This window comes from Zosterops lateralis, assembly GCF_965231275.1.
Source record: "Zosterops lateralis genome assembly, chromosome: 3".
NCBI lineage: Eukaryota > Metazoa > Chordata > Aves > Passeriformes > Zosteropidae > Zosterops > Zosterops lateralis.
Genome location: NC_139764.1, coordinates 29,471,629 through 29,483,785, shown reverse-complemented (window position 1 = coordinate 29,483,785; position 12,157 = coordinate 29,471,629). Strand labels below are relative to the sequence as shown.

The 12,157-nt window shown below is 41.5% G+C and overlaps 1 protein-coding gene across 2 annotated transcripts in view; it reads left to right on the top strand.

Moving 5' to 3' along the window:
• The window catches only part of TTC7A (tetratricopeptide repeat domain 7A), a gene marked incomplete at its 5' end in the record, with an annotated part of 177,059 nt that overhangs the window by 108,364 nt on the left and 56,538 nt on the right, over positions 1-12,157 (top strand). For both annotated transcript variants that reach the window (XM_083858288.1, XM_083858287.1), the window contains 3 exons: positions 2,167-2,283; positions 5,997-6,094; positions 11,117-11,251. In XM_083858288.1, the coding sequence (XP_083714414.1) occupies positions 2,167-2,283; positions 5,997-6,094; positions 11,117-11,251 (350 nt within the window). The remainder of the gene's footprint in view (positions 1-2,166; positions 2,284-5,996; positions 6,095-11,116; positions 11,252-12,157) is intronic.

The following is a 12,157-nucleotide window of genomic DNA, read 5'->3' as shown; positions in this document are numbered from 1 at the left end:
CTTCCAACAAATTCTTAGATTCCCTGTATCTTTTCTTTTACATCAAAGACTCAATGAAACACTTCATGTATATGCTTGCAGGCTGAGGCAAAATGATTTCTTTGCTGCTTCCTGGTTAAAGCAAATACACCGAGCTTCTCAAGCCTCTGATGAAATACATTTTTCTAGCCCTCATCACTTGAATAACCATTTTCTGAGCAATATCCCATTTTTAGTCATCTTCTGGAATCAAAGAGCAAGAACTTGGAAACAGGATTGTAGTAAGGGTCTTGCTGATGCTCTGATCGAGAATAGCCACATTTTCCAGCTCCTGCATGGTGACATTTTTGTATATGGATATTAAGGGTTGTTTGACCTTTTAACTGCATTGTTGCTCAGGAACTTCATGTCTTTTTTAATATCATTGCACTCCAAGGTGTAACTTCCCATCTTTCTAGTGTGATATGTACCCCTTATACCCAAGTGATTGATTTTATATTCTGTTGTATTGAAACAAGCTTTGTTCTTATGAGTGCAGTTGACTGGGAATACAGAGCAGCAGGCATCACTGGCCAGTTCCATGGCTAACCACTCCTTTGAATTCAGACTTATTTTTATTAACAGTGCATCCATCCACTGTTACATCTTTGTCCCAGCAAAATTTTGATCAATCTGTGTTTTGGCCTCAAATACCTCAATCATAAAGGCATTGCCTCTCACTTACAGGGGTCAGCATCTCTAAGAGAGGATGATGTTCTTACCAGTATTTGTTTTGCTCACACCAGTAACAAGAAAATCAAAGATATAGAATAGGTATGTAGTAGTAAAGGGTAAAGACACATTCCCTTGATTATAAATCTTGATCTGCCTTTCCTAGTCAAAGTTTGTACCTGAGGAATTTAGTTGAGTGCTTGTTCTACCAGGTCAAATTGTAGCAGCAGCCATGAGCAGACTTCACTGTAGCAGTTGATGTAGTTGGGCTACATTTTGGTCACTATCATCCCCACCCTCCAAAGAAAAACAACCAACCAACCAAGAAACCCAAACCAAAAATGTCCACCTAATGTTTGTTAGTGCCAAATGGAACTGCCATTTTAGCACATTCCTGTAGATATGCACCACACAGTCTTGGCACTAGAGTTCTAATTATTCCAAGTGAAGGATCTCTTACTCAGCTGCAAATTCTTCTCTAACATCGTATATGCAGTTGTTCTTGTCTCTTTCTGAAGTATCTTGGATTCCTCAGAAGCCTGCGGTCACATTCACAAAACTGTTTTTAGGATTTTTAACATTCAGCTGTTGTATGCTTGTATGTACACATATGTGCTTCCAGTGGATAAATTGCTAGCCATATCAAGTGAATTAAAATTACGTTGATATTGGACTTTATGAAAACATTTAAAACAGAAAAGTAAGTTTTCATTAATACAAAAAAAATAAATCGTCATCACAACTAAGATAAAATGGGTGTAGTGAAGGATGGTGTTAAAAGCCATGCTGGCAGCAAGTGGTAGGTTGTGTCATTGCCAAATCTGTCTTCTAACCTCTGTGTGACCCAATTCTGCTGAATTCCACTGGTCTGTGCAAGTACGTGTTCTCTAGGTTTAAGAATAGTAGCAGCAGTTACACTACCTAGAACAAGAATGTACAAGGCTATCAGCTGTCTTGCCTAGGGGCATGAGATGATTCCCAGCTGGGGTTAAGAAAAAGCATTTCCTTCCTGTGAAGCATTACATAATTATCTGTGTATGTTAAGTGTGCTGGGGTTTTTGTCTGAAATTTATTATGTAAGCCAGTGCTATAAGAAGATGCCAGACTAAGAAAACAGCCTGGGACTATGTATTATGGCAGTTCTTTTTTCTCCTATTTTTAATACTGTCCAAAATAAAATGAGATTTGGTATATGTTTCACCTTGTTAGCTTTGCAATGCTTTGCTTTTAACACTGTCCTGCCAGCTTTGTGACGCAAATTTGACTGCAGCTGAGGAGTATTGTTAATCCTCTCATCTCCTTGTGGGGAATCAAAGTTGAGCCAAATGAAATGTTTTGTGCTACGGTGTTTTCTTTTATTACTGCACATACAAAGCAAGTAAAAATGCTGCCTGCCAGGATCTCACTGGAGTGATACTGATTCTCTACTTTTATGAGATGCCAATAAAACAGGAATTATTCTTTTTCATCTTGCAGCTTACTCTTCACCAAAGTAAAACTGGAATGGATACATAAAGGACCTGAAGAGGCTCTGGTGACATGCAGACATATGTTGCAGATGTGGCAGATGGTATACAATGTTTTACAGCACAGGTAGGCTTTCTCCACTGCAGCAAGTTCTGACTTGTTATTAGCAACATGGTTATCTTTTTTAATTTTCTAGATTCTTGAGTTATTTTGCAAGAAGTGTGGTAAACAGTACTGTTTAAAAGATAAGTAATATTTCTAGCAGTGATTTTAAAAAAGGGGAAGATTTTAATAGCTATTGTTTAAAAAAAATAAAAAAACCATCAAAACCAAAGCCTCAATGTTTTAATATTGAGGAAGCAGTTTGAACCACAAGTTTCTAAACCAAAGGTCTAAACATCTCTATCCATATTTGGATGTCCAGAATGGAGGGCAGATTTTCTTCTCCCCAATAGTGCTGAGCTTTCATCAGCTATTGTTCAGTCTGGAGTAGTTGGCACCACCCAGGAATGTGTGGGGGTGACACAGCCCTGAAGGGAGTAAGCCAAGGAAAGGCACAGTGCCAAATTTATAAGCTGTAGTTGCATACGCTGGTTGCACAGCCTGGTGCTAACTGGGAAAGGAAAGAAAGGAAGGATGTAACATCTTTCTCCCTTCCCTTGTCCAATTAATCTGCATTCACACAATGCTATGTTCCCTGTTTTCTCCCTTTCATCTGCTCCCCCACTGAAAGGTAAAGTTCAGAAAGTGTGGAAGATACTGAGTTGGGTTTTCTTCCTTCCCGCACCATTAGGATATTGCCCTAGTCAAGGTACCAGTATATAGTGTCTTGGCAATATTATACCAAGATCCCTCAGCCATAATGTCCACAGGGGTTGTGTTTGATGAGAAGGACAACATGCTTGATGGCAGCAGTCAAGACAGCAGGGTGATGTAGCCTGAGTTGTTCCCCAATTTCTGTATGCATTTGCATAAGCTTTATAAACTCCAGAAGTATAGGTACAGAATGGTGCACGTCTATGTACAAGTTGTCCTTGAGGGGTTATTAGATTTTCTTGTTGATTTAGCTAATGAGCAGCAAACCAAATACAAAAATCAAGATATTTACTTAGCAGCAGTGGTCTCTTACAGACTTAAATCATTGATTTCCTTAGGCCTTTAGTATCTTTAGCTAAGGATTCAATCATGTACCTTTCACATGAATAATCTTTATACCCATGAGTAGTCCTCATGAAGCTGATCAAATCCACACTGAACAATTATGACTAAGGAAGATTTACTCTTGCAAGGGGGAGCTGCAAGCCTGAGACTGTAGAGAGTACATTGGAAAACAGACAACTAGTTCAGCCATTTGGACTGCATTTGGATCCCAAGCTGTGCTTTGGCTCTTAGATTTAAAAACCCAAGATGTGATAGCTTTAGAGGCTTTTGATAAGCTTTAGCCATAGAAGCCTAAACAAAACAAATTTCTTTGCTTTTGCTTTTAAAAACTCTAGTGTGTATTTCACTGCTATTCCCAGCAGGGCTTTTCTACTTCCTTTCTCAAAAATATATCATAAAGTATTTTTTATTAAGAAATACTACTGGAAAGGTAACAAGAATCAGCTTCCTACCTGCAGTTTTAGACTAGATTCAGTGACTCAGGGAGCCCCTTGTATTTAGCAAATTGCAGCAGTATCAGCTAACAAATATGTAAAGTATTTTGGGTAGGGCTTGCAAAGGAACTTAAGGGGAATTCTTATCGGTGAGACTTGGACAAAGACATTTTTAGAGCCTCTTGCAAAAGAGAAGGTTGTATTTACACAAAGTTGAGAGCTGTTGCACCCAATACTCTTTAGTAGTTCAATCAGTAGATATTTGTCTACAGAATTAAATTGTACTTCAGTTGCATTTGTCTGGCCTGTTTCCTTAGCAATCTTACTGTGACTCTGACAGACTAAAAAGTCTTCCAGGGCCCAGTATTTTATCCTCAGCAGCTACTCATATGCCGTGTTCAAGTCCCCTGTCTTCTCTTTGACAAACTGGTGCCTCTGCAGTCTCACAACCAAGTGTTTTGCTCGACATTTTTGCCACCAGTTTGTCCACTGTCTCAACTATGTTTCAAAAACATGAGCAGTAGATGTCCTGCTGTCAGCTTTTCCAGTGCTGTATGTAAAAAGTAAATCATCTGGCTACTATCCTTTCCATGGTGTATCAAAAGCTTTCTTGACTGAAGGCTCTGTACTGCAGCTTTTAAAGGGTAGTCGGGATAATAAAGACGTTGGGAGTGGCTGTTCTGCACAATGCATTACACTGGGTTTTCAGCTGAGGATTTTCCAATCTCTTCACCTCTCCTTAGAGTAGGAGTACAGTGTATTAGCCAGTGTTTCAGCATGTGCCTGAACAGTGATTCCATGGTGGTGGCTGCTGCATTAAGGTAGCACTTGCCTCGTGGCAGTAATATTTGGAAGTGCAGCTGCCTTATTACTGCATACACAGGAGTAAGAGCTGTCCATGCAGTTCCACCAAGCAGCTCCTGGCCAGGGCACTTATATTTGGGTCAGTCCTGTCTAGGTAAAACTGAGGCATAGGACAGATAATTTAATTTTCCCTTCTGTCACTATGTGGTAGTCTCGAATGAGTTATCAGTGCGGAAACCAGTATGGAAGACAAGGGAGCCCATTCAAGGACAGAGATTGGTGCAATCCAGTGCCCAAGAATTCAGAGTGCATTAACAGAAACCATTATGTTTGATCCCAAAGCTCAAGTAAAAGGTTATTTAGCTCCTGTTAATATGATTGCTGTTATGATGAATGACAGTAAGTGGCTTTCAGTCTTAGGTTGTTAGCTGGGAAGGACAAGACTTGGTTTATCTTTTGCTGTTGTTTTCTGTGATAACAGAATAATCGTGTTTAAAACCAAATAGCAGTCCCAAACTTACTTTTCTGCTAGGTCAATGCAGATCCAAGGGAATTCTGTGCAAACCCTACCAAAGCACTCATCAGACTGAAAGATGGGGACATCCACACCAATCATGTCTCTCTGACAGCTTGCTTCCTGGAAGGAATATTGTCCAAAGGCTGAGCTGCAGGCTTGGAAGTGTGCCAGAAAAAGTAGCCAGGGCAGTTACTTTTCCTTTTGGCATTTCATCCCTTAATGGATGATGAGAGGAGATATCATCACCACTGATCCTTGGGGGATGGCAGACTATGTGGTGACAGGAAGGCTCAGGAGATCTGTGTTAAGTGATTTTTTGTTAGGCGCATGGGGTTTTTTTGTGAGTTTCTCTTTGTACGGCCTCTCCCATGAGGACAGAAGTCTAGTAGAAGAACTGACCAGAGGATCGCTGTTTCATAAAGCAGTGCTATCTGCTAGCTTTTATCTTCCTCCTCTTTTTGAACAGAACAAAGGTGGAAGGGGAGAAAATAAGCCCTTTGAAATGAAAATATGAAGAAATTAGCACCCAGGTGGAAGGTGGTAATTGGTCTGTTTCAAAAGGATCAGCAGAGCAGACCTGGGAACAAATTGTTCTGCAGAGAAGCCCAGGAGATGGTGGTTCTTGCTGGGTGTGGGTCTGCTAGTGGGCCTCCTCCAGTCTGAGTTGTAGCTGCCAACGTGTTTCTTGTCCAGTGGTTTGCAAAGACTCTCTATAGCCAAATAAACTAAATACCCCTGTTGGGCAATCTCTGAGCTTCCTGTCCATTAACAGTGGGCCAGGTATTAATACATTCAATCAGCTGATTTTTCACAACTGGAAACCTTGATTTTTCACTTCCCGTGGCAGCTAAACTATTACCTGCTTTAGGGGAACATTTCTCCACTGAGAGATGTACAGGTAACACAGTTTTGTTTCTTCACAGTGGCTCTGAGAAAGGAAGTAGTGTGACCGAAGCACCAGTAATCAAAAAACATAATGGACTGCATCTCACTCTCCCAGATGCTCATGACACTGATTCTGGTAAGAAAACAAGATTTGTGCTTTTGTGAGATTTGAATGTTTCATTTTCTTTGGAGAAGATGGTGGGCCTGCACCACATCCATGTTGCTGGGCTGCTGGTGAGGAGGTCCAGGTCTGCTTTCATGGCCAGCTCTCCTGTAGAATGTGTCACTGAGGTTGGCCTGTACCCTGGCTTCCCCATGCATAACACAGAAAGGAGTTTCTGCTTTCTTTCACAAAGCTCTCTGAGATGTATAATTCTGTCTTTTTTATTCTATCCCTCCCTCAGCTTGCCTCCCCATTTAATTTTTTTTAGATGTCCTGATCAAGCCAGCTGCTATTGTTGGTTTTGGAAAGCTGAGTGAAAGTCAATTCCTATTAGATGGTGATTTGCTTTAGGATTTGTGCATAAACCTTGTGATGATTTATTATATGGTAAATACATATTCACAGTAACAGATACAGTCAGGTGGAAATAACTGAGACATCAAAGCTGAGCTTGGCAATAAGGGGGAAAGGAAGCTTTCAGAGAGCTTTGCTGACTTGTGATTTTTGTCATAAGTCTCATGATATTTGGTACTTCTTTAAAACTCTAGCTCAGAATAAGATGATGTTGTGAGAAACTTGCCTTTCAACTTGGAGGGTTTTTGGGAAATCAATGCCTATCCTTGTGGATGTAGAAGAAACACTTGCAAAGAAAGTGAACCACAAACTCAGAAACTGGACAAGAATAAAAACCTAACACATAAATCTCATGGATCTGTAGGGAATTAGGGTTTGTCTGAGTCTTTATTGTGCTGCATGCCATGGTGCTGCCTGCCAGAAAGGGCAAATTAATGTGAAGTACAAGCTTTGAATCAGCTTTCCATGCACCTAAAGTGATTTGCACTGAATGCAGTTTGGTTTTAGCCAAGAAATATATTCCTCCTCCACTTTGAGAATCCAGGTTTCCATGCTAACATGGTTGCCCCCACAATGGATGCAAGAATGGAACTCGTACTGAAATTACACCACCCACCTTAGTGTGGGGCTGGTACTGGCTGGTTTCAGCAGGGCTCTGTGGCTCCCTTCTCTGCAGGCTCTGAGTGTTGCTGTATTCCATCTGCAGAAGGGAAGCAGCTGGCTCTGCTGTCCCTTTTGGGAGCCTCTTTGAAGACAGTAGCGGGTGAGATTGAAGAGTACAGCTCTATCCCCTCTTGCCCTTGTGCTTCCCCAGAGCTGTGGCTGCCTGCTTTGAAGGAGGGAGGAGGTCTGATATTTCTGCGTTGCTGTGGAACTGGCAGTGCTGTCTGTTGTGAAATCCCCCGGGAGTGTGCGGCAGCACTGCTGTACTGCGCAGGCGCTCTGTCGTCTCTGGGCTCATCACTGGAGGGTGGGGGTTACTGTGGCCGGGTTTGACACTGGCCTCTCCCTCAGCTAGACCACAATAAGATTATTTGCTGTGCCAGAATTTTAGGTTTGCTGCCAGAAAGATTAATTCCTCTTTATTTTCTTCATCTTCTCCTAAGTGAAGCAGTGTTCCTAACTGAATTCACTGATATCAGTCAGCTGCCTTGCTGTTTCATTCTTTTTCTGATTTAGTCTTATCTTAAAATGCTTTTGCCTGATGTGATTTAGGCTTGGGAGTTCTGTGTTTCTTATAAGCCTAGTAAATCTAATGAGCTACATTTCTATTTTGATTGCAGTTTTCTCATAAATGCAAAATATTAAACTTGGTCTTTTTGGTCTTAAAACACCCTGGAACAGTGCTTTAAAGTTATTTAGATAGATTTTGTATGGCTTATGTGCAGATCTCATCACAACAAAATCGGGTTTTTATTTCATGAGTTATTTCCAAAATGTGTGGAGGGGTTTATTGTAAAATGTGAAGTTTATATTCTGTCTAGTAGAGCTGTTAAATAGAGAAAGAGACTGCACTAAAATAACAAATTGATACGATATCTTCGTATGCCAACATTTGCATATATTTTGAGGCATGACATTAAAGTTCTGTGAGACAGGTTTTGTGGGGAGTTTTTTTAGCACGTTTCTTTAGGAGGAGATATCTTATAATGAGACGTTCAGATACTTTTTTTTTTTAATGTTGCTTGAATTTTTTCCATCTCCCCCCACCACCCTGAGGTCAGGGTGCCAGTGTGACATGTGCTGATCTCCTCTCAGGATGAAATGTCTTAGAGGTAAACTCTTTTGTGGCTCCAGTAGCCATCAGCCCATGCTCAGGGGCACTGTATTGCTTTCCTGGGATTCAGAGATGTGGCTGAGTCGCTTTGAGTCCAGAAGAGCCAGGCTGGCAGAAACCTTCTCTTACAGAGTTTATTTGGTCAGGCAAGCTTTAAGAACTGCTGTGAGCATCCCAGCAGAGATGGGCAAGAACACGGTGTCAGAAGTGGAGTATGTGCTGGTTTGGAGAGAGCCTCATCATCTGGCATATATGTGTCTAGACCAAGGAGTGTATCTGTGTCTGAGGCCAAGCAGGGATAGCGTGGTCTCTGCCTAAAATATTTTGCTGCATCTTGTAGGCTGGAAAAGAAGGAAAAGAAAGTGAGCATCAAAGGACTGGAATGTCAAGGGATGTTTAATGCAAAGAGCCTCCATGTAAATTGCTAAGTAACCTGGGTCTCATTTGTCTGGCTGTGGAGATGCCCACTACACTGGGGGCAGGATTAGTCTCAGTCTCAAATTCCCCTGTTGGCACCTACTGGGCTAATGAAGATAAGTTAAGGAGCATCTAACTTGGGTTTCTTTGAGAGTAACTGTGCTGTTATATTCCTGTGAAGTCTGCTCTGTGAGGGAAGGATGCTTTAGCAGATTCTAACTGGATCTACTTAGGCAGCATGTGAACCTCTCCAAAATGTACAAAGGTGCCTTATGGTGATTTAGTTTTCTTGGATTGATTTGCAAGGAAAAGAGGGTTTCCCTGAGCTCTGTGAGGATGTGAATAAGACATCAGCCTATCTGCCCACCCAGTGTAAACAGCCCAGCATTAACATTTGGGTGCTTGTGAAAAACACAGCTCCACAAAGCCTCTCTGGGAGAGGGCAGCCTTAGCAGAAAAATGTGGTATCGAAAGTTGCACTCAAAGCATGCTAATAAGAGAATCTGGTTAAGCTGACTGCACAATCCACAAAGCACATGTAATTTTTTCCACATTTGCCAATCTAGAAGGCAAGAAGTCTGCCCTAACGTCAAAACTCTGCTAATAACATCACTAGCTGTTCATGTGTCCATTTTCTTGTCTCTGCACTGCAGAGAAGCTGTCAGTGTTTTGGATGGCTGGGGATAAATGCTTGGTAGTTTTTCCTGTGTTCTAGTCTGACTTGAATTTCTTAGAGTTTCAGTGAAATTCTCGTTGGTGGAGATAGAGATGGGGGAGAGGAGTGTGAGTGGGCAAGGCGGGGGAGGAATCTCGTGCAGTGAAACAGGCTGAAGGTGGATCAGTTAAATAAACTGATAGATACAATAAATTCTCCCTGCAAAGCTGAATGGCTTTTACCCATATCCTTAAAGCCGGAATTGCTACATTACTGCACTGTCATCTCTTGGAACATTAGATCAGGAATGTCTTTGAAACTATGTAGGAATTTAAGAAATGCATCTGGGAAGAACACATTTGCATTTTCCGAGGGAGCCGTGGGAGGCGCCTGCTGCAGGGCTGTTTTGAAGTTCTCCTGCTTGAAATGAATGACATTAGTTAGCGATGAGATAATAGGACAAATATTTCCCATAGCAGTTCTGGGCCTGGAGTTGCACTTGTGGTCTCTCCCGAGCCGTGACATGCTCCCCTCGGGTTAAGCAGAAGTTGCAGCCGTGTCCAGCCTTGCAAAGGGCAGGTGCTTGGCACGGGAGAGTGAAGCAGAAACGTGCCTCCCCTCGTGCCTGGCCGGAGGCTGGTCCCTGCTCAGCATCTGGAGCGGAGATAGCCGGGAGACCATGTCTGGGGACCACGGCTGGGGACCACAGGGGGATGTGCTGGTCCGCTGGTGAGGAGGTGTGGTTTGGCAACCCTCTCTCTTGAGCACCCTCCAGCTGGAAAAGCATGCTGTCCCTTTCGGAGAGACCATTAAGAGCGTATGCCCCGTGCCTGCGGGAGAGAAAAAGCGGGATTTTAACTCTAGGGGCTTGTGGTTTATGAGGTCAGCCTGTAAGGATAGATTCAAGACTAATGCTAATCAACACAAGTGCTTCAGTCACAGCAGCTCTCCAGAGAAAGTGCTTATCAACTATAAAATCACATTAAAACCTATATATATTAATTTATTTATTTCTCAAAGCTTTACAAAACCAACTCTGAAATCTCAGTTTGTATCTTCCTTCTTATTTTGTTACTACCATCTCGATACCCCTCTGAAAGGTTGGCTCACCGGTATAATCCCACTTGCTGTATTGGAGAATGTGGTTTATGCCCATGCAGCCCTCCTGGGATAAGCTTTTGTGATGTTTTGTCCCAGAGGTGTGGGCGCCAAATACTTTATTCTTGCCTAAATGTTACATTGCACACTTAAAGGTTAATGTAGTCAAAGCTCTGAACTCTCTGCTCCCCAAGGTTAAATGAAAAACCACCCTGCCTCTAAATCAGCAGAACAATACTGTTGTCACTTGAAATGTGTGTGCTATATGAATAGGGCTAAGCTACCTTGTAATGCTGTATGAATTTTTTACCTTAGTGGGGCACATTTTGTAATTGTATGATGACTGTGCTTATAAAATGGGTATTTGTGGAAAATACTAGATGCTAGACTTCTGCTTCCCAAACGAGCAAAATATGGTTGCTTCCTTGATGAATGCTAAGCAGACCTTTATAAAATTACTGTGTCTCTTAATTTGCTTGTTTGAGCTGCAGCCCTTGGATAATTTAGTGGGCTTTTTTTTCAGTAAATTAACCTTTTATAAAACATACTTTCCCAGTTTGTCATGCCAAAATTCAGCAGAGTTCTTATTACATAAAATCAATGCAGTGAGTGGTGGATCAGACCCACTGCCTTAACAAGTGAAAGAAATATGCTAAATAAGTATAAAATACATTATTGTTTGTTTGGTTCATAGGATCACAACGAGCTTCTTCACTTGCTGCATCAAGACTGGAACAGGCCATGTCTGAAATAACTATGCAGAGCAGCACAATGAAGCAGGGACCTGTGAAGCTGTGGACAACTCTTGAACAGATTTGGCTACAAGCTGGTAAGTCCTGAGCTACCTGGAGTTCATCTTTCCCTCCAGTGGTGAATCAAATGACGTAAGTATTAACAGAATAGTTGAAGTCATTAGTTGAAAATCACTCTATTTCAGTAGAAAATCTGCCTGTCTATCTCAGATGGTTTTTGAAACATGACTTACTTGATTTTGACCCAAAAAAAATAGTATAGTAGTGTCATTTTTCAGCTCACTTTTGTTTTTTCAAAACACACAGAAAACTTTAGTCATCACTATAATATGCTTTTTGAAAAAGAGGATGGGTAGTTCTTCTTCTTAACAAATGGTAGTTCATAAGGACAATTATTTCCATTCTCCTTTTACAAAATGCTTCCCTGTAGTAAGACTGGGCAAACCAAGTCTTAACTGTAGGTATGCCAGTCTTTGCTGAGGTTTAAGTGAAAATTCAAGTGAAAATTATTAGAAAGAGCATGTTCTCCATTCTGTCTTTGACTGTTTAAACCTCCCAGGGTCTTGTAGATTGAGTATCAGTTTGAGACACTAATGCAAAGATGCTTCAGCAGAGCACATAAGGGGAAAACAGTGAGGAGAGGCTCCACCCACAGGCAATCTCAAAACCCATGGAGAGGTTTTATGTAGGACATTTGTTGAGGAACAGAGTTGCCCAGTACATTCTGCTGTTTGCATTCCAGCGTTTCAGAACTGATAGAGTTCCAACCCTGTAATTTTGTTTTTAGGAGACACGGTTTTTCTTCCAGTTTTTCTTCCATAACTGGGCCCACAATTGCACACTTGAAATTACCTTTGAGTACTGTGATTGCTTATTAGATGTCTCACCATTTGCAATGAAGAAAGAAAAGCAGAACCCCCTGGAAAGCTGCTGATAGTTTTCTATTCTTCATGCAGGGGAACCTTTCAAATTCTTGTTTTGCT